Raw genomic sequence first — 23,156 nt, forward strand, 5'->3', positions numbered from 1 at the left:
ACTTCTAGCAGCTACAGCAATATCAATCCCTGATTAACTCTGAGGCTTATGATACTGAAGGCAATTCATATTGGTGTAACCTCCTACATTAGTCGCTCGTGGGGGCTTCTGGGTTCAAAAAATGTGGTTGAGTCATCTCATTTCTTATGCGTAATTGGAATATGAATGCCAGCATACTATATAATTGATAGGCCTATATATTTCTGTATAATTTGAACTATTGATAATAAAGTAAATAGTTGTAGAGTAATAAATAAAAATAAAGAGTTGTTAGTTTTCAAAGCATAAGCATTTTTATTATTAAATTTTGTTTTTATATTAAAAAAAAATTCTTTCAACCGTAAAAATCAGTTGACCATAGGGAAGACAAACATAATGTAATTTGGTATATGGTCAGGAGCTGTAGGTGAAAGAGGTAGAAGTCCTACCAATAAAATTAATGTGAAATAAGTGCCGTACTTGTATACGAGGTCACTTGAGCAATTGTGGCTTTTACGTTTTACTGATAATGTTGTAGAAATGCCATATCATACAAACAAAGTAAGTCCTTCCTTTTACCTGTATTTGTGGTAAGACTAAAGAACTGTAAGATACTGCGTACTGGCGGATATTTTTCACTGCTAGTAAGGGAATATTATGTTAAAATTTAGGAATATTTTTTATTTATCAACAAATCAGTACAGTAAAAAAATAAAATCGTATTGCTTCTATGGCGTATATTTGTTGAATGGAGTCCTTTACGGGAAGATCCTAACCTAGCCTGAGTATATCATTCAAGCCGGCAATGGTCCTCACAACCGTTATATCAAATTATAAGTTATATTATATTAAAGTGTAAATTATTATTTTTATGTGATAGTAGCTTAACCTAGATTTTGATTTGTACTGTAGTATAAATTTGAAAAGGGACAGTCTTGGGAATAAGCCTGTTGTGCCTTCTCATATAAGTGTAATAATTATTGTACATAACTAAATAAATAAAAAATGAAAATTCATCAGCCGGGACAGACAATATAACGAGCCCATCCAATGACACGGCAGTGGCTTGACTGAAAACTTTGTTCAGAACGTAAGAAATATGAAACATAACTCCAAAACTTCTTTATTTAATTAGCAGATTCTTCTCTTCTTTCTAATTCTCATGGCTCTATTCTATATTACTGTAGTTCTATTCTTATGGTTCTATATACATACATTATGGTGAACTTCTAAATGGAGCTATTTTCAAATTTCAACAATTTCACTTGAAAAATTTTAATGTCCGTATAATCATACTAGCAGGGCACCCGTGCTTCGCTACGGGAATTAAAAGATAAGATAATTTTTGTGAAACATTCATAATCTAAATTCTATCAAAATTGTTATTATAGTTTTTGAGATTAGGCCACAACTTGGCATGAAAATTATTGAGTCGAATCATTGGAATAATTAATTGATGTGTTGGAAGTGTTCTGTAGAATATTAGTCTGATTGCAGCGAATTTTGTAGAATATTGGGCGGGGCTTAAAAGTCAACCTCGACTTTATTCTTTGGCAATTAATATTTCCTGTTGACAGTTATCAAATTAGTGATCATGTTATTTTTGATTTTGCTTGATGCAATTGAAGAATAAATTCCAAATTAAGTTGATTCGGGATTTGATGACTCTGGTATCCATGGATCTCTTGCCTATTCTGGAATTTTTGGCATAGCCTGTCGCTCACTTTTCGTTTCACTTATCCAAAAGTGTAAAAGCAGCCAATCCACTGATTCTTTCTTACATTGAAGTCCATCCATACATAAGAGTCCATTCATAAATAGTTAGTATAACATTTATTCTGGCTGATTTCTCATGCCCTAAACTTTACTATCATAAATATTAAAGTGGGATCAATTTGATGTGGATTTGCATAAATCTGAATAGAGTTTATTCAATCACTTTGTTTATTAACTACCATTATATGATTTCTTTCTTTGATCTTAGCTTGAACCAAAAGCTTAGGGCAGAAAATTTAGATGTAAACTAACATGTAACTCAATTTAATCTCTATCTAAATTGACAACTTCATTTTTTACTTGTGATCTATTATCAATAGATTTGTCATGTGTCATGTAATGACATCATGGAAGGAAATAGGAGCAGCTGATGGAATATCAAGTTTTTTTTCGATATAGTTTTTAGCTAGCATTTTAGCTAGCAAATTAGTCGCATTTCTATCACCTCATAATGAACATTACATTCAACTACCATATGTTTGGGAAGATCAATTTTAAATTTCTTTTGCTATCATCCGATCACTTTCTGAACCTATTCTCCCAGATGTTCCATGAATACTGCAATGTTTTAAAATAAGGTCACCTAATTTGGTAACTCAACAACTACAGCTATTATAATCTTTTTCATTTGCTCACACCCACTTACGTTTTCAACAGACTATGGAAACCTTTTTTCTGATCAGCTGCTACTTGAGGGACCAATAATCCTTTCTCAAGGAACTTCAGAGAATCTTCCCAGAGTTGAGACCTGTTCCAAAATAATGTTTTTCGTCGCAAACCCACTATATTCCTGATTTAATCAAAATCATTAGAGCCGTTTTCGAGATCCGTCCGACATACATACATATCCACAAACACACATATTCAAACAAAAATTATTGCTTTCTTAGTATAATTAACTTCAATGATTATGATTCCATTCAATGAGAGCTTATTTCACATAATAATAACAGCTGGCATCAAAAGTAAAAATGTCAAACATGATTGAAATTGAAACAGTAGCGATCATAGACATTATTATCTTTATCTGATCTCAAGTAACCAAATTATAGTAAGATTCACATCAATGTGTCAGCATTGTTTGAATGGGGAGCATTGATGCTATAAATGAGGAATACTGACAGTCAACGAGCTGTTACGCATATTCTCCAATATTTTTTCGAAGGCTACCTTCTCAATGTTTGAGAATCTCAATGTTCAACAATCAATGTTTGAGAATAATTGATTCATGCGAAAAGCGCCTTACTTCTATGAAAGATATTTTTACATAAGGAAAAGCAACAACAGCTATTTGGCCGTTTTAATAAATAACCCCTTTCTTTCGCCCAAGTTAAGTTTTGGCCGAATTCCCTCATTCTTTGCAAACAGAGTCCACAACGGACACTTCTGAAATTTTAAAAATACCCTCCATATATCATACTGAATTATTAAAATTTCATAGAAATTGTTCAAGCAGTTTTCGCGATACGTCGGATATACTATCAAAATTAGTCTTGATAGAATAGGATCAATTGATAGAAGCAACTCCTGTCATAAAAGTTTGTTTTATGAAAAATAAAAATTTCCTATCTATACTCCCAGGAATAGCTCTGATTGAAGCAGCAGTGCCCAATCAATTTATTCTCGATAAATGCATTTTAATAAGTTCTTCAACTTGGTGCCAACCTAATGAAGTCATCTCAACTTGATGCCAACCTGACAAAATTATTAATTTAGTTGCCAGTTAACAACTGTTTTGAAGAGGTACTTTCTCTAGATTATAGTTCTATAGTAACATAAGATATGGACATTTCTATTATAAAATTGAGAGATTGGGAGAAGAAGAATATACAAACTAAAAGACGATCTTTAAACCCTTAAAAACCACCCTTAGAGTTGAAATATCGCCAAAAGATTTCTTAGTGAGCACCTAGGACGTATAAGGAAGCTATATTCCAAGTTTTGTTGCAATCCTTCCAGTAGTTTTCCAGAAATCGTGATCAGTGTTTCAGTGCGATGAGAATTTTATAAGTATAGATTACTGAACGAAAATCCAAATTAAATGCTGTAAATAATAGATTCTCGTTGAATAATAATTAATTCATTAGCATTTGAATAAATGCAATATCTCAGTAATTTCTATCTGTCCATATATCATGTGTGACAGAATTTCTCAAAATTATAGTTTTTCTTGTATATAAATTTATTTATTTATGTAGATTACAAAATAATATGCTGACTTATTCGCTAATTCATGATATTCAATAAATTTCACACAGTAGGCTACTGCCGTACTGGGGAATGGAATAGTTTATTGAAAGATGATAATATACTTCCATGCATATTTGTACTAAAAGCGCACAATCTGTGAACTGGTGAACTGCGATTGAGTGAACTGGTTGATTGGAGACGAGTGAACGACTCGATCAGTCGTCAGCATGCGTGGAGGTTGGTAGTCACGTGGTGTGTCGCGTTGGAGGGGGTCCCTCTCCACGTAGTCGAGTATTTGGCCTGCCTGGCTTCTCGCTTCTCGCCTCTCTGGGCTGTCCGCTCTCTTTTTCTTGGTGCTGCGATTCCAGACTGGAAGAGCAACGGAGCAACCACTGCAGTTGGTTGTTAGGTTTTTGGTGCGTGTAATTACAGTGCGACGATCATGGTCAAGAAGAACTTGAGGAATAACAGCTACGTGCAGGAGCCTTTGCCGGAAAGGGGACCTGGTCGGTGATGTCTTTTACTTCTTTTTTTAGAAAATAGTTTCCAATCGAAAGTAGATGTTATGCTTGACTAATAAGTCTTTGTTGTCTCAGTGGTCGTGGATGGCCACGTTTCTAGATCAGCTGGTAACAGCTGTAGCAGTGTGCTGGAGATATTTTTGCCAATTTTTCACTGATATGTTTTGAAATTTGTTTTTCAAAACTTGGATGAGCGTCATCTATTGTTTGCATTCAATATGAGGATCCAATTACTTGATTTTCACATTGAAATTAATTTAAACTACTTTGTAATAACTTGAGTGCTGAAACAGCTGTAGTGCTATTGGAGACTATTATTGTATTTTTTTAATGTTTTGGATAATCTATTTTTCACATAAATAGGCCTAAACCCTTGAGCTATCTCTTTTTTTTATTTGATATTAGGTTCCAGTCACTGGATATGAAAGTAAAATACAAAAATGTAGATCGCGATTATGTATATGATAATACATTTGGTGCTAAAACAGATGTGTATTGGAGACTATTATTGTCAATGTTTTTTTCCAAATTTGGAATGTCTTGTTATCATAATTTGATATCACTGATTATAGAATCAGAAGTCAAGAAAATTATTCTTTTACATTCATAGTGCTGAAACAGCTGTAGGAGTGTACTGGAGTCCATTCTTTTCAATATTGTTGTGTTATATTCTTGTCAATATTCATTCCAAAAAATGTAAGACCTTTAGTCTACTTTTAAATTCAAGAAAAGAAGAGACTTCTGGAGTGGAATGACGTCATGTGAATGGCTAAGGCTCATAAATATTATATAAATTTAATACATTCAAGTAGGATATCTTAGTTTCAAAACAAGTGCATAGTGCATACCGTACTTCTACTGATTTATAATACTGATATTGATCTTGACCAAGTCTATTTCATGACATGATTATGTTTTTTCAATTCTCTAGCTAGAGTGACATAAGTCTAGTGTAGGGGTTCTCAACCTGGGGGGCGCGCCCCCTTGGGGGGGGGGCCGTGACACCTAAATTAAATGAAAAAATTACGAACATAATTTCCTAAAAACTTTGAAGTAAAGTTTTCGTAATTGTTTTGTAAAGTTTCAATAAAGTTGTAAACTTTATCAAAGAAGGCTACAGGGGTCTCCAAATAACCAGAGGGGGCCTGGTACAAAAGGGGCCCTGGTCTAATTGTAAGTCTGTTATAATACATTGTTATTCTAAAATGTATATCTTAACCTGGTGTTTCATCTGTTATATTATAATTTTATATTTTTAATTTTCGTGAAAATGGTCCTAGACCACCTCAATCACATAAGTGTCTAGTCTAGATCAACTGAAAACTAAATTGTTTCCTGTCATCCTAATAATAGTATTATAAAACAAGCTTAGAACAGTAGTCTTTGAGGCTGTGGGTAGGGTAACATATTGACCTAGAGCTCATATTGGACTCAATTTACCATTTAAAAGTTTCTTATCACAATGATGCTGAGTAGCACTAATCGTCATCAAATATCTTGAGTCTGATCCGTTGTTGTTTTGTACAACTCCTCCCATTTTCGTTCCAACAACGAATTAACTATTTTCATTTTCTTTAAGTGTGTTTCTTACATTTTTTGATCACTTTTATGAACTTGAAAAGAAAAATATTTATTGATTACACTTTCTCTGCATATGCAGTATCTATAACACGTGTATAGATTAATGCCAACTATTTTCATTATCTTGCTTCTAGACGACAGTTTTATGTTGTACAAAAGTGCTTCCAACAACTTTTCTGTAGTAGCCATGTTTGCCAGATCACAGGTTTATCAGTTGGCCTAATGCTGCTATTAATAATGCTAATGATAGACTACGCTTGGTCATCAATAAGCAATCTGTTTTAAAGAGTACATTTTCCAACATTGTATTTTACACCAATCTCAACATTTTTTCTAAATTATCGAGTCATCAATTTAATTCACTCTTTTCTGTTCCTGTCTCATTTCTAGAATATATCTGGAATTTTTTTCAAGGGAAACTTGCAACTTTTGTTTTAATATGATTGAATATATTGCAGCAACCAAGAACCACATTCATTCGACTGCTTCCATTTTAAAATTGTCTCAATAGTTTTTTCTACAACTATCACCGTTATAAAATCAAAAGACAACTGAACTTGTGGCAATGATAACGCCTTCGTCTATTTTATCTAAATTACAATAATTCTTTTTCCTTTTTATTTAATTGAATAACGGAGTAAAGTCCATTTTTATAATGATTATTCATCAATTTGTTATTCTCTTTTCATTTTGAGGTAATTGAAAATATGACGAGTCACAGATAACACTGATTTTTGATTGTCTGTTTTTGCTACGGTTATAGGTTCGATTCCAATTCTTTTTTTCAATTATTTGTACCATCCTTCACAGTCGTTTGTCAAAATATTAATATGGCTAGACCTTTTAGATCATATAATTATGATAAGAGAGTAACAAAAGCTCATTGTTTTGATCTAGACCTTTAGATCATATTACAGTATTATGATAGTGTAGTAGTTGATAATGAAAAACTCGCCATTATTGTTACTATTGAAGCCGCACGCCTCCCCATTGCAGTTGATTAGCTCAGGTGTCAAGTGGTGGCCAAATTTAGCATAGGTGATAAAATATTTAATTACATGCAACCTTTATCAGCCGAGGGGCGGATCGGTGAAGGTCAATGACCTTTCCTCATTGCACCAGTCTGCTTGCCTCTGCCTTTTCCTGACTCCGCTCTGCTCTGCCAGTTTGTTTACGTCCCAATGCAATCCAACAGGTCTGCCGCCTGTTAGTTACCTCTGTACTCGTTCAAAATTACTTTGGTAACTGCACTAATAGTGAGGCCCACGTTATAATGGCAGTGGAGAACAGCGTTAAATATAAAGAAAATAAAAATCTCAGTACCCAGTATCTCAGTATTTATATTACAAGTAGCCCTATACAGGAAAGAGATAAATAAGAGAACAGCGTTGCCTTGCCATTATGTGCCTTGATTATAGTCATTTCAATGCTTACATAAGATAAACCCTCTTCAAGCAGTCTGATAAATTTTCAATTGAATTACTAATCATTATAATTCAATTATTATTATTCAATTTTAAATAAATTAAGGTTTTTATTAATAATAAATTTACACAGAAAAACATTTGATGGATTTCAGGGAATTTTACCCATAATTACCCAGTTTTCATATTCAATGGTAACTGTAGGAAAAATTTAATTTGAAATACGTGCGCAAAGTTCGTTTGCTGCACTCAAGAAACCACGTTTCTTAAACGTTTCTTTCGGTGCAGCAAACTGTCACTTGCGCACTAGTTGCACAAATAACTATTTCTGTGAACTACTTGAAGTATTTATTGGATAAGGGTTCCACAACACTAGAAGTGTTCAATGCTTCCTCGTTTTAAATAAATAAAGGTCCGTTTTATACAAATTTCTGATGACTTGGTTAGAAGATCGTTGTCTTTATTTACATGGCCGGCACTGGCACTCTTTGCCAGATGTTTGAATGTCATCTATGATTGATACTTCCTGGATTTTCCTTCCCACTCTTCAACTCAGCGTCCCGCGCCACTTTGCCCAAAACATGACGTATTCTGCTTTTGAAATGCTCTTACATACCAGTGATGTTGGTGCTATTCTTAGATATTTGTCATCGATGAATACTGTGTAGGCTGATGACAGACCATTCTCATTGTTCACAGAAAAACTCATGTTGTCACATTTTAGAGTAGGCCTATGTGATTTTTTTAGAATTTGTCATTATTTTAGAAGAGTGTGTTTGTAGAATCTGAACATAATTTGAGCTAGCCTACACTTTATCTACCATTAAACTAGTAATATACTAGTAATTATACTTCTAACTCTAATTGAGTGTTGAACTCTCAGTTCATGTTAGTGTTCCATTCGATTCTAATTCATTTCTCTTGTTGAAGTGACTTTCACTTTCCCACTGTATTGTAGGAAATTGCAACGTCTACAAATTAATAAGGTTTACTATGTGCACTATCACTGCGAAAATCATCAATAAATAATATGATTAATTTAAAAACTATTTCTAGCCTTCACTAATCATATAAGTAGACTTCCCATTTTGGAAAGATAGTATTTTTATTGGTTTGTTCGAAAATTCCAAAACAGAAATTGTCACCAAGTTTGAAAATGACCAAGTATTCTCTAAATAACAGGATAATTTTGCATTCGAAGTTGATTTCTTGCAATTTTGTTGAAGTGGGAAAGTGGCTATGTAAAAAATTAATTTTTTACTCACATGCATGGATCAAAAAGTTTATGATGAAACTACAGTATCATTATATAGAGCATTATGAAGTTTTTGAACACCTTGAGCTATTATGAAAAGAGTTTTTGGATAGTTATCCACTACATTATTGTGTTACTTGCCCCATATTTGAAAGATGTATCATTTGAAGTCGTACAGCTCTGAACATGATTTTCAAGAAAATTCCAACTTTATATTTTATTGAAGTTGACCTGGAAAAAATCTTGTTGCCAACAAACCTGATTTTCAAATTCATAACTCTCTCATTGTTCATTTCTTCGAGAACAATTGATTTACATATCAATATTTGTTGAATAGTTGAGTAGATGGCCTTCGAGGAGTCACTTATTGATATAAATTTAAACATTCTGCCAATGAACACTTTCGAAAATAACTCTCATTCTATTTTTGCCTCATAGTATCAATATTATTATCTGTGCCGTTTACTTTGTTCCAAGTCTTAACAACTCAACCAGATTGGTCTTGATTCCCTCTTTTTCAGTTTAGCCTAATGTCATGATTTTGTTGCAGCCTGAAATTAGACGATTTTATCAGCTCTAGAAAACTGATAGATGAACATCGTTACAGTCTAATAACTGTTGATTTCTAATGTTGGGTCCAATTACTAGGTACTTGATTAATAAATTCCAAGTTAATCATCATTAAGTTTTACAGTGATTTTCTCTGTTCATAAATATGGAACATTCTTTGATGTCGAAATATTGAATTAGCTCTATAAAATACTAAAGCATTTAATATTTAGAAATGAGATAGAAAAGCTATAGTAAAATTGTTTGAAACTTAGTGGATGTACCAACGCATGGTCTATTCACCTGAAGACGTGAATAAGATCTCAGATTTAAAAGGATTTACAAGCCTGCAATATAGTTTTCTTTTAATCGGTTTCAATTTTCTATTTTATCTTATTCTTATTAATTCAAATCTCCCAACACTAGGACAAGTATTTTCAAATAAATTTCCTTCTTTATAGTTCTTCTCAAATTCTAAATAATCAGGATGATTTTTGAATAAATTTATTTGTTCTAGGGTATCATGCAAATTTTATTGCAATAGATCAATTTTTCTGTTCTGTTCTCTACCGGATCTCTTATCTAACCTCCATACTTCATTCTCATCCATCGATTTCCTTATTTTCATTATAAGTTCATAATTAAAATGTTGGTCAATGCATAGGTTGTTTCTAAGTAGTCCATCCGCTTCATCCACCTGCTCCTTTCTTATTCGTCTTTCTACTTTTCGCATCTTCCCCACTCAATTGTCTCTAGATGAAAAAATCGCAAATAGGAAAATGTATTTTTACAATACTGCACTGTATTATAAGTTGGATTCTCACATTTCATTATCAGAGTCCGGGTCCAGTTCAGTGAAAATATTCTTCCCATGAGTTCTAATGGGAGTATTCATACTCAGTCCAGCCGAGCGAGTATGAATAGTCCCATTATAACATATTGGAATAATATTCTCACTTTACCGGACACGTTCACTGATACTGAGATGTGAGAATGCAGCTTGAATTTCTCTATTCACATATTGACTTTATTCATACTCTAGGATTAATATCTGGTACTATGTTTTCCCAATATTGCTAATTCATTCCTATTCAACCAAATACATAAGCTAACCTTTCCAGTGCTGAGTCAATATAGCTGTTATATCAGTCCTGCTATTTGTTGTTCAATTGTATAATATTCATACATTTCCAGTGAAGAATGAAATATCAATAATCTATTAATGCTTGAAATGGTTTTGAGTCCCGGCTACACAGAGAGCAAACTTCGATCCCATATATGTATATCTGTATATAAGATATCGATATGTGATCTCTGTTATCTATATTGCTCCCTGTGTGGCAGATAATTAAGTATGTAACTTATTTTTATGTAATTCATAGTAACATAAAGATTGTTTCTTTCAAATTATATAAACGTTATGCAAATAACAAATTTTCCGGTTACTCAACTAACCTTGAATTCAAATGAATGATTCTTTATTTTCTGCTTTCCACTATTGGGAAATTGCATCGCTTTCTTTTGCATAATTCAATGACAGGTGAATACCTCCAGTCTGGAGCTAGTCAGCAGCCAGTGTGAGTGAGCAAGGATGTTTCCATCTTCAGCGTTGTCCTCTGGCTTTGACCTTGACGCCGTAGCTCATTTCTTCTCTTTTTTTTATCTTTCTGATTCGTTTTAGTTGTGTTGTTGGGTTTGCGGTGCGGTTTCGTGTGTTGATCTGCCAAGCCGGTTGGTCTGTCATGCTAGAAACATGAAATTGTAATCCGTATAAGAGTATCACTTCCATTACACTCATCTTCAATTCCATCAACTTTGATAACATGTAAAATGATAGGCTTGTTTTATTATAACAAATATTTTATTGAGTTTCAAAAATAAACTTATCTTTCTGTCCAATATACTTGGAAGATGTTGCTTAAGTAAACTTGAGCTGTTATCTGCAGATAACATTATTTGAGAATTTTTCCTGAAAAATCATCATTCTTGTTCTTGAACTGTCATGTACTGTAGTTGTTTTGCTGAGAATGATGTCCTCATAAGCCTTTGACTTGTTTTAAGGTGACGGGTGGTATGGCTAGGCCTATATCATTTTTATCATACATGATATAGGTTGTCTAAATTATATGAATTCGTGTTGTTTATTATTATTGAATTATGTCCATTTTGAGTTGTAACCAAGCATTCATATGTATGTAAACAGCATTTTTGTTTTTAACCTCAACCTTTTTATGTGGAGAAGTATTTGAAACCGTATTCTGAAATCGAATCTTACTCAAATTTAAATTGTAATACTTGACTAGTATGCATCATCGCACAGCCACAGTGATGAAGAATTGTGTCAGATAGAAAGTGAATAAGGGAAAAGCCAATCCTGCCAAGTCAAGAAGGGAATGTTCGAGTTTTGGTAATAAAGTTGAGTGCATTGAGTGTGTGGCACCTGTAAGTTCTAGCTGAGAGTATTTTCGACTGGTATCTTCTCATCTGTTTCCTTTTCTGTCTGGCTCTAGGTTTTCTGCTTATTGATAGCAACAGCTGTTCTTCCATCCTCCACTCCATCCAGATTCTGCTTGAGATAGAATAACTAGTTACTCTACCCAGCCAGCCACATAATATATTAGTTCATGATTCATCTCTGCTAGTCACTTGATGATTCAAGAGTGAATCTTTCAGGAGCTTATACAGTACTTTTCTGGTTGAAAATGAGTTCAGGTTGAAATTTCATTTGAACAGGCACTAACTCGTTTTAATACGTTACTATCTTAGCTTGTTTAAAATGAAGTAACGATAGAAATATCCATAATTATAAAAATTAAATATTACTGTTGAGTGTCAAGTTCCACAGTTTCATTAGAAAGCTAATCAAATTAAGCATACAGTTCACAAAATGTTTTAATACCTCAACAACTAATAACTTTGAAGCTTTCTTAGTGATTTTGTAGAACACTGCCATAATAGCACGGTTATATCATTTTTATTAGTAGAAAAGAAGTTGGAGTTATCATAAGTAGAATATAACATTTAAGTTGATGCTTAGCTTCGAATGTTGTGTTTTCAAATGTAGTAAAAGTGATATTGAAATCAATGCCTATTGTTCTATTTCTATCAGAATAGATAGAATGGGTGTTTGCTCAAGTGATTGGAAGTGTTGAGTATTAGTATGAACTAACAGCTTTAATATCAGCTTGTACAGAAAATGGAGGTTACATTTGTAGGTTACCACTGATCATTGATGAATCACATTGTCTGTGATTTCTTTTTAGTATTGTAGAGTACAAATTCTGTAGTATAGTACTATTGTAGGGTTGCTAATGTAGTTAAACCACTGTATTGGTATTAACATTTTACTGGATATAACATCCTCATTGGTTGTTTCTTTTACAAAAGAACTGTATTAGCAAATGCATTGGAAAATCATCAGAAAGATGAAACAATACTCAAAATATATTTAATGTATGCCAACAATCAATAATTATTGATTGCAATTGAACATAAAATGTAGCCTACCTATATCAATTGATTAGGAAGTAAAATGCATCGTTCAAAATTATTGTTTTGTTTCTTGAAGAGAAACTCTGAAAGACTTTCTTCTGAAAGAGAATTTTTGAAAGATCCACAAAAGAAATGCTTTTGGAATTTGAACAGTGTTATAAATACAGCACACCGGCGAATAGCTCTCAAGATAAAGTGATCAAAAAAGACTGAAGATGAAAAAAATCTTGGCACCAGTTTGTCGTCAGAAAGGTCTGCTCGAGAAAATTGGATTAATGCTGCTGTTGCACCTACACTGTTCTGTCTACCTCTTCATTGGTTGACCTTGTCCTTAGGGAACCATTGGCAGACCTTGTTTGTAACTGTCTATACCTTACTGTCCATACTGTAACAGACCTTGTTGTCCATACGGCATCAATAAGTTTCCGTTTTTCTTCAGTTACGATTGTATAATTCTCCGTTGGGCGTAGCATTTTTTATTGGGGTAAAACTAGGTTTGTCGTCTGTACTTGACGCCATTCAGATTTATTGACCATCTGTTCAATCGGTTTCCTATTTTTTAAGTAATGAGTAGTTGAAATTCAAGGGTAGCCTAAATGTATTTAATGTACCGGTAACTTTCATTTATATGTTTAAACGTCTTTCATTATGGTTTGCAACCCACTTGAAATGTAGATTTATTATTGTCTTACCCTCTTCCCATACACTCGAGTGTCAAACATTTTTGAATAAAAAGAAATAGTATCATCAATTATTTATAATCTAAAGAAAATAGTTATAATATTATGAATTGCTATTGTAGGTAGTTGATATTAGATAAGTCCTCTTATCTTATTTTTGTTGATTGTGATATGATCATTTTTTTCTAAACCTTCATCCTTTCCCAAGGTGTTAGCTCTGTCTCTTGTTTTTTATGCATTTTAAATTTATCTTTTCTAAATCCTGAAGATTTTAAAGATTTCTCACGTTTGATGGTTGAATTTAACGATTTCACACTAATAATTTATTATCTCATCAACATCATGTATACAGTATCAGTGTCAAAATAAATAACTTTGTTTTGATTTTTTTCTATTTTATTCATTAGTAGGCCTAGGCCTATTATTCATTTCATTCTTACTCATTTATATTTACAATATACGTAATTTGATCGTATTTCTAATTTTAACGAAAGTACAAAGATAAATCGTATAAATAGTAACAATAGCCTATTTTATCTAGCATAAGCTACTGTTAAATTTTTATTAAAAAGATGCAATCCAAAATAGTTCAAATATTTTATTTGTATTACTTATTCTGAACCCACAAATAACACCTTGTGCCGTGAATAATGTCTGTAAATTTTAACCCAGTAGCCTATATTTAACTAATGTTAAGAATACGTAGATTTGAGTTAATGAATTCTCTTCTTTGATATGTAGTACGGCCAGTAATTAATTCAGTAAACGCATGCCAAACTTAGACAAGTCCCAGTATCCAAATCTTTGTTTTGCAGGGAGCTATTTATATTGGAATAGCAACTGTTGTAAAGGTCATACTTTTCAAACTGTTCAAGAATCACTATAACATTTTTAAACTAGGCTCTATAAATCCTAATATTTGTGGATTTTGCAGAGAAATTTCTCTGAATTTAAGTTTATACTAGATTTTTCAGCCTTGGATGTTGTAGTCGATATATTGATAAATTTTAACGATGTTGGACAGGAGGCCAAAATCAGCCTTCAATGTTCAATTTAACTTTGTAAACATGATTGAAAAATATAGAATCTTCCTCCAGTAATAAATAAAAGGATCAGGCTGTAAAATTATTCTATGATTGATTAGCAACAGCTATCAGGAATGCCCCAGAACTGCAAGTTTCAATTTGTGTAGTGTATGAACATAGCCTGAAATTTTCTGTTCACTTATAGGCTACTTCAAAGGTTGAATTGGAAGGCTAGGGAGGTTAGGCTTTGGCTTTCAAATGGCAATATGTTAATATTATTTTAAATGTGTTGATAATTTTATTTAATAAACATCAATAACAAAAAATTGAAATACCTTGCACTTTAGACTTTAGAGATATCGCACTCGTGAATGACACCCCAGATATCAAGCACATTTAAATTGAGTTTTTGCCATATCTTAATACTTATTTATTTGATTATTACTCATTTATTTGTTGAAGAATTACAAAATTTAGACAGAAAATACCATTCTAAGTTATCTTTTTTCAAAAAAGTAGTTGAATTATATTGGGATCTGCAGTGTTTGATATGCGTAATGACAGATATTATTCCCATCACACGAGTTATACTCGTGTCATACACAGAGTATACTCTATTGTCACATGTTATATTAATTGTTCTTCAATATTTGTTACTATATTCTCTTGTTTATAATTTCTTATCTTCATTTTTGTAACTAATTTAAATTGTTTGTTTGTGTTACAGTTGAAGCGCTAGTATACTGGCGGGATCCGAAGAAATCAGGAGTAGTGTTTGGGACGATCCTCGTAGCTCTCCTCTCACTCACATATTACTCATTCATCAGTGTAGTCGCCTACTTTTCACTCATCATTCTCGTTGGCACAATCTCCTTCAAAATATACAAAAGTATTCTGCAGGCAGTTCAAAAGACTTCTGATGGACATCCATTCAAGTAAGTCCTATAATTCGTTTAGCTGGCTGGGTTGGTCTAGAGGTAAGGAGCGTTACAAATTCCGGTCTGCCAGCACCGCCTGGTTCGTGGGTTCGAATCCCGCCGATGGCATGGACGTTTGGATCATCAATTCACCAACTCACTTTCTATCACCCACGCACAAGCATAAAACTCATGTGGGTATCATATGTAATAAAAATCGTTTATGCTTTTATTCTTTAACATTTTGTATGAAAATAAAATCGAAGATATAATTATATTTTAATGACAATTATTATCAAAATGATAATAATTTGTTCTTTGTGCTTTATGATTGGAGAGAAGAAATACGGTTCACCTTGAGCTACTTCTCTCCCGAAACTTCATGAAATTTCAAAGTCAGAAAAAAAGGTCAGAAAACTTCACTTGAATTTGTCCAAAATATTCATACAAACCAGAGTTTTGAATTTAGATGTTTCAAATATCAAATGAAATTTAAATATTCAACTCGACACTAAATTGGGAAATATTAACTAATTAAAGAAAATTTAGAACCTGATTAATTATTATAATATCCTACTTAAGATTAGTTTCATTCTCTGTATTAGTCGGCTTAATAGATTCCATTCATATTTATTTATATGTGCTTGAAAGAGTTACAGGCGATAGTCCAAATGCACTAATGAAACAATTAGTATAAAAGTTTTCATTTATAAAGTGCAGAATAATATTATATTGAGCATAGGTGCATTTTAGAAATTGTTAGTAGCCAAATTCAGCGGTGTTTTGCTGAAACCGTGCAGTTTTTGACGAAGAGTTTTCAAACTCTTGAAAAGTTTTCAAGTGCAAAAATTCTCCTGCAGAACAAGAATTAGTTTTGGATGTAAAATTCCCCCACTTTTTGACAGCAAAACGTTTGGTGCTCATCCCTCAACTACTTAATCACTATTAAACATGTTTTCCCCCTATATCTTTCCCCTCTGTGTTCTAGTTCAAACATCTCTACTTTTGATAAAAATTGTATTAATTCAAAAGTTAATGGACGAAAAATCTGCTGAAAACAAAAAAGATAAAAGAAATTTGTAATTTTCATTTCAATACTTTGACAAATGTCAAATCTTTTAGAGATTTTTTTAAAACTTCAAACTATTTTTAATATTAAACTTTCAAGCTCATACCTATTGGATTATTATTTCATTTATCAGTTGTAAGAATATAGACTATAAAAATTAATAATTGATCACAATTTCCAGTATTCAAACGGTACACTGAAAAGTTTCGAATCATTCTATTTCTCGAGAAAAGATATTCAATGAAAAAAAAGAGCTTAGACAGTTCAAGTAATATAAGGAACTAAATAACCTAATATAACTTTCTGCTACAGGTCGACAAAAATAAATTTATACGCCGACTTGGAAAAGTACGGTAATCAGACACATCGAAAAGAAAACTTTGAATACTTGTATATATGTGAATGCAACTCATTGTTGTTATTGGTTCTTTTTCTTCTCCTCAATGATTTTTTTCATCAATCTTTTAAGTGTAATAGAATCGAAAGCCCACAAAGTATGTTTTTTTCTTCACTTGAAATATTATTCAAATGAATTTGGATTATTATTTACCACACAAAGCCTTCAAAATCTGTCAGGCGCTAGAGTATTGCTTTTAGACTAACTTCATTGCTATTAGACTCTTATAATCGTATAAGTTTTCTCCTTTTATCCGAATATCCTTATCCTTCCAATCTGATTTCTTTTAGATTTTAAATTTATTAATAAAAATTAATATGTCTCTATGTGTGTTGTGTGTTACACTTGGAATAGTGGCCTCTCATGAATATATCCGCACAGATAGCTGAGTGAGTGGCTTCACTACTTCATTTACCCGTTAAGGTTTTCTCACTAAAAAATCCAAACTCTACAATATCGTAATTGTTTAAACTATATTGATCATGTTGGTTATATGGTTGAGAATTTTCTTTGAGATTGCACAATTTAGATTGGTACGCCTTAACACAATTTACTCTGATGTTCTGAAAAACTTCTCCACCACCACCTCCTCCTCATTCTCCTCCTCCTTCTTCCCTTCTTCTTCTTCTCCTCCTCCTCCTCCTCCTCCTCCTCCTCCTCCTCCTCCTCCTCCTCCTCCTACTCTTTCTCCTTTTTCTCCTTCTCTCACTCTTTTTTCTTCTTCTTGTTCTTTTTCTTCTTCTACTTCATCTTCGATGGCGCTACAGACCAAGCGCTCGTCATTAGTGTCAATTTGTTAGTGACATTTGTATTGTATTAGTTGATTGATGTGTTGTTTGTGTTGATGCACAGGGAAATTCTGGAGATGGAGCTGACCCTGCCACAGGAGAAGGTGCGTGAGGTGACCGATGTGGGCGTGGCCCACCTGAACGCAGCCATCCTGGAGCTGCGCCGCCTCTTCCTCGTCGAGGACCTCGTCGACTCGATCAAGTTCGCCGTCCTGCTCTGGCTGCTCACTCGCGTCGGCGCCTGGTTCAACGGCATGACACTCATCATCATCGGTAACCAAACCACCTTCTTACATATTATCTAATTCATTGAACGAGCGTTAGCCAAGTTCTCACTTTTGACTTACTAGAGCCCAAAGTCTTTTTCTGTCTGTTTGTATGTTCGACAAGAACTTCAGAGAGAATTGATCAATCAGCTTCAAAGTTTGAACACGAATTCTTCGAACCTTTTTACAAGTCAAGCTCGTTGAACAACAAAAGTGACTCTCTCCTTCGTCCTTTTTCAGGATATAAAAATAACATTGAAAGAGCATAAGAAAAAAATAGTTTTGATTTAACATTTATCTGTCAGCTGGAATTATTTGCATGCTATTTCTGTAATTTTTCCATTTATACAAAGAAGCTGATGCTTATATTTGGGAGTTGTCACACAGATTGTCAGACAGACATACTTCAGGCCCGCCGCAAAGTAGACCCACGCTAATCCACGAAAAGCAACCCACGCCGTGGGATGTTTTGTAAACAATTGCTAGGCTCCTCTAGACATGTGTGTAATACATGCAATGAATAATCCACTTGTCAGCTGATTGATTATGAATAATTCTATAGCATTGGTTTACAAAACATCCCACGGCGTGGGTTGCTTTTCGTGGATTAGCGTGGGTCTACTTTGCGGCGGGCCTTATGCCCCGACACATGATTTCAGCTGAATAATACACAACATGTTTAATTTATAAGTTGGTTCTATATTAACTTGCTTCCGTTAACGTCTGTCTGTAACATACACGTAATTAATACTACTTGTGATAGCAGTTGCTATGACAAATTGTTTTTGTTCAAAGTTTTGTAGAAGTGAGTAGAAGCTACTATTGATGTTCACTAACACTTTATTATTCTATGCATAGGTACCATACTCTTTCATTTTTGAATCATTTTTAGTACCTTCAAATGTTGAGATCATTGAAACGGTTTGAGATATCGATTTGTGGGTTTCGCCATTAATTTCCTTGAAATTCTGTGTAGAAATCATGTATCACATGACCACCTTCCCAATGAAAAAATGAAGTTGGATTCAAAATCTGAAGCTGTTGGTTCAAATGAAGCTGGGTTCGAAATTAATTTGGATCCATATGACGGATCCAAGATGGCGGACAAAAGTTTTGAAGCGACTGAAAGTTTTTTCCAATTTGGATAGGATTCCCATGGAATCTACTACTGTAATATCATAATTGTAAAAGATATATATGCTGTTTCCATAATAATTCTCACCAACTCTGTATATTTACAAGTTGCGGATCTCAGAGATCAATACAACAGTTCATGAGCGAGCTCTTCAACCCAGGGGCTCTCTAGTGTATTAATAGCATAAAACGCGACTTTATTGTTTGAGCAAAACATAATTTTGCGAAAGCAATAAAGAAGTTTCACGCTCGAATTACATACAAATATGAAATATTCTCGAAATTTTCTCTACAACTGCAGAATGAGTCTACATAATATTATATTGATCCACAACAAACGCCTTCGATTCTTTGATTAAGTTTGTTACAGCTAATTTTATACAGAAAGTAGAAAATAAAAATCATATACAGGCTACGTTCTGCGACCTTAGCAAGGCGTTTGATTGTGAGGAGCATGGCTTTTTATGGTGTAAAGGAAAAAAGTCTAACCTTTTTAAATCCTACCTCAGTAATCGTCAACAAGTGGTACAAGTTGGGAGCAAAAAATCAGATCTTGTAACAGTTAAGTATGGCGTCCCCCAGGGTCATTACTGGGGCCTCTTTTATTCGTTATAATGATTAATTATCTACCTCAGGCCCTTGCGACTCATACCTTGTTATATGCAGACGACACCACTTTCCTTAATGCTCATCCAAATGTGGAAGCTCTAAATACAATGACAGAAAACACGATGGCTCAGGCTTCTTAATGGTTTAGGGCAAATGTTTTTCTGTTGAATGAGGATAAGACACAGTTTCTATCCCTGAGTCTTGGAGATATCCCAAAAATGCGTACTGAGTTAGTAAAGTTTCTGGGCTTAATGATTGAAGATAAATTGACATGAGAATCACATATTAATTATATTTCAGGCAGGTTGTCCAGAGTAATTCATTTATTAAGGCAACTAAAGGACATTGTTACTGAATAATATCTTAGAAATACCTATTTTACTTTTTTCCAAAGTATTATATCATACGGTTTATTAATATATGGCAATAGCAAACACATTCACAAAATTATTTTATGACAGAAAAAAAGCAATCAGAGTAATATCCAATTCAGGTTATCTTGATCACTGTCGTCCCTTATTTATAAATATGAAGATACCGATTGTTATAAATCTATACATCTTCAATGTCATACTCAATGTCCGACAAAATATGGATAGTTGGAAGAAACTAGGTATCCACACGCACAACACTAAAAGTAGAGAACATCTGGATATCCCCTACCAACGGCTATCTATATCAATGAATGTATATCTCACTTTAGGGCTTAGACTTTACAATCAACTGCCAGCGGAAATAAAACATAATGTAAATGCGAACAAGTTTAAGAAAGAATTATATGACTGGCTAGTTCTAAGGCCATATTATTACTTGAGTGAATTCACCAACAATTAAACTCCAAAACATATTGGATCCTATTCATGTATTAATTTACTGCATGTTTTCTGTTTATTGTAAGTTTTATGACTACTCTGTGATATTTATTGACTATTGACGTTGCTTATAACTTGATTGTTCCATGACAATTTAATAGTTATTTGTATATCTAGAGTGAAAAGTACTGTTTTTTCTCCCTGAGGGAAAAGTTTGAAGCCCGAGACGAAGCCGAGGGCAACAATTTTCCTGAGGGAGAAAAAACATTTTTCACTCGTGATATAAGTTACACAACATTTTTCCTCCACCTACATTTCTATAAAAACTGCAAATAAAATAATTTTTAAAAACGTACATGACCAAACAATGTGTTACAACATAATCTAAAAAGTAAACAGAAACAGCTGGCTTGTAATCACAGTTCTCCGCCGACAGCACTATCTGTCGGCAAAAGTTGTAACATCAATGGCCGCCACAACCACAGCTATGCTGAAGTTCCCGTTTCAAATTTGATTAGCCAATCAGGAATATTCGTTGGCTGATATTTTGAATAACATGGAATAAAAAAAAATTTATACATTTTTTTTAGTATAGTGATATGAAGTTTGTAATAATTTTAGCATACAAAAATAAATTCATATATTTATCAAATGTCTGGTTGAGGTATTGAATTTAGTTGGTTTAATGACTACTCTATATGCTTTCACATCTGAGCTTAGACCTTCTAACCTATTTCAAATGTACGTTTTTAAAATAGAGATACTTCCAATACTTCCAACATTGATTTGCCAATTAATAACGCCGCAATATTTATAGTGGTGAAGCTATACTTTTTATTGTTAGATTCCATCTAAATAACATTATTTCCAGTACCCGTCCTACTTTGCGTACTCTAGCTTTGCCTCCGTGACTTTGAAACGGCATGGGCCTATAGGTTCGCGGGGTAATATTCACGGCTTCAGAGATCCTAGATCCCTAGATGGAGGTAGCTCCCTACACACAGAGATTTTTCATGAATGAGAGAGTTGCAAAGTATCAACAACAATGGCAAGAGCATGTTGAACGAATGTCAGCTGATAGGCTTCCACTGAAAATTCTCAAGTATAAACCGGTAGGTAAAGCTACAGGACGTGGACTGTAAACTGTGCTAAAAGGACGTACAGTAACTCCAAAACGATCCTTGTGTATCTTTTCGAATGCAACACGTTACTTTTGAGAAGATACAAAAGAGCATCTGTTGCTTATGGAAAGATACATTTTCAAAAATGTTTGATATTTTTGTTTGGGTAGTATTATTGTATTGTAGTGGCCCTCCGCCGATAGGCAAAGCTACACGACCCGGACTGTAATACTAGTAAACTTATCCAAGTCATACTGCTATAGATGGTTCAGTCACTAGAAAAAGGTTAGAATTGCAACAGCGTAAGGGCAGCCGACCTTATAATCTACAACACAATTTAATTCACGCAAGCTTTGAATAACATTTTATGCCAAGTAAACCAACTCTTAGGCCATAGAAAGAATTTATTTTACTATTTTGCATTTACAAGAAATTTAGTTGAGTGAACTTGGGTAGATTTACCACAAACTCCACGATTTATTCTCATAATCATATTTATCTTACTTTTCAATTTTTCTTTCCATTTCGAACTGCTTGTTAATGAGTTGAACTCTATTAAATTTCTGAAAGCATTTCTAGAACCTTTTTCTAGTGACAGAACCATCTATAGCAGTATGACTTGGATATGATTACCAGTGTTAAATAGTGTTATTTAGGCTCAGTTGATTATGAGAATAAATCGTTGTGTTTGTGGTAAATTTAATCAATTCCACTCAACTAAATCTCTTATAAATGCAAAATAGTAAAATAAACATCACTTTCAAATACTTAGATTACGACATAGCAGTCTGATTTTTATTATTAAAATCTATAGCCTAAGCTTCTACTCACGTTTGTGGAGCGCTTTCGGACACCTTTTTCAACACTGGTCGACACTTCCTGCTTATTCTCATAATCAACTGAGCCTAAATAACACTATTTAACACTGGTAATCATATCCAAGTCATACTGCTATAGATGGTTCAGTCAGTAGAAAAAGGTTCTGGAAATGCTTCCAGAAATGGACAAAATTTAATAGAGCGTTTATTATTCCACTAAAAATATGTTTTTGATAGAACGAAGGAGAAATCCATATCCTTGCTAGGAAAAGCATTTTATTCTATCATTTTAAATATTATTACATTATTTTCATCGTGAATTTTATAAAACTTATGCCACCAAAAGTTATTCAAGAGTTATAGAAAAATAATTCTTATGATATTAAATGAAGGATCTTTTTGTAACAATCTCAATATCGAGAGAGATATGAAAATATTAATGAAACGGAAAAATATTATGCGACAAAACAAAAAGTAGAACCAAATACAAGTTATCATCCTCCAGTGTATGGGAACGTTTTTCAACTCTTTCTAGTAGAAAATAAAGTTTAAGATGTCTATAGACGAATCTGAAACATTTAAAGCTCTCTTGATAAGTTCTGGAGAGTACAGTTTCAGGCTAAATTATCTTGTTTCTTTATCATTGCAGTGTATTCACCCCAGATGAATTGAAATATTTTCTATATTTGATTCTCTCCAAGTATCATTCATAGTTATGAGCCTTACTTTTCCTAGTATATTTTCAACGACTTA

At 33.3% G+C, this 23,156-nt stretch overlaps 1 protein-coding gene across 10 annotated transcripts in view; it reads left to right on the forward strand.

The window, feature by feature from the left end:
* Nucleotides 1-23,156, forward strand: part of LOC111048921 (reticulon-1-A) — a 139,813-nt gene that overhangs the window by 107,315 nt on the left and 9,342 nt on the right. For 9 of the 10 annotated variants that reach the window (XM_022334906.2, XM_039428384.1, XM_022334905.2 and 6 more), the window contains 2 exons: nucleotides 15,200-15,407; nucleotides 17,708-17,916. In XM_022334906.2, coding sequence (XP_022190598.1) covers nucleotides 15,200-15,407; nucleotides 17,708-17,916 — 417 coding nt within the window. Of the gene's footprint in view, nucleotides 1-4,166; nucleotides 4,452-15,199; nucleotides 15,408-17,707; nucleotides 17,917-23,156 lie in introns of those variants that run through there. The other variant, XM_022334908.2, reaches the window with a different exon arrangement.

This window comes from Nilaparvata lugens, chromosome 5 (genome assembly GCF_014356525.2).
Source record: "Nilaparvata lugens isolate BPH chromosome 5, ASM1435652v1, whole genome shotgun sequence".
Classification (NCBI taxonomy): Eukaryota; Metazoa; Arthropoda; class Insecta; order Hemiptera; family Delphacidae; genus Nilaparvata; species Nilaparvata lugens.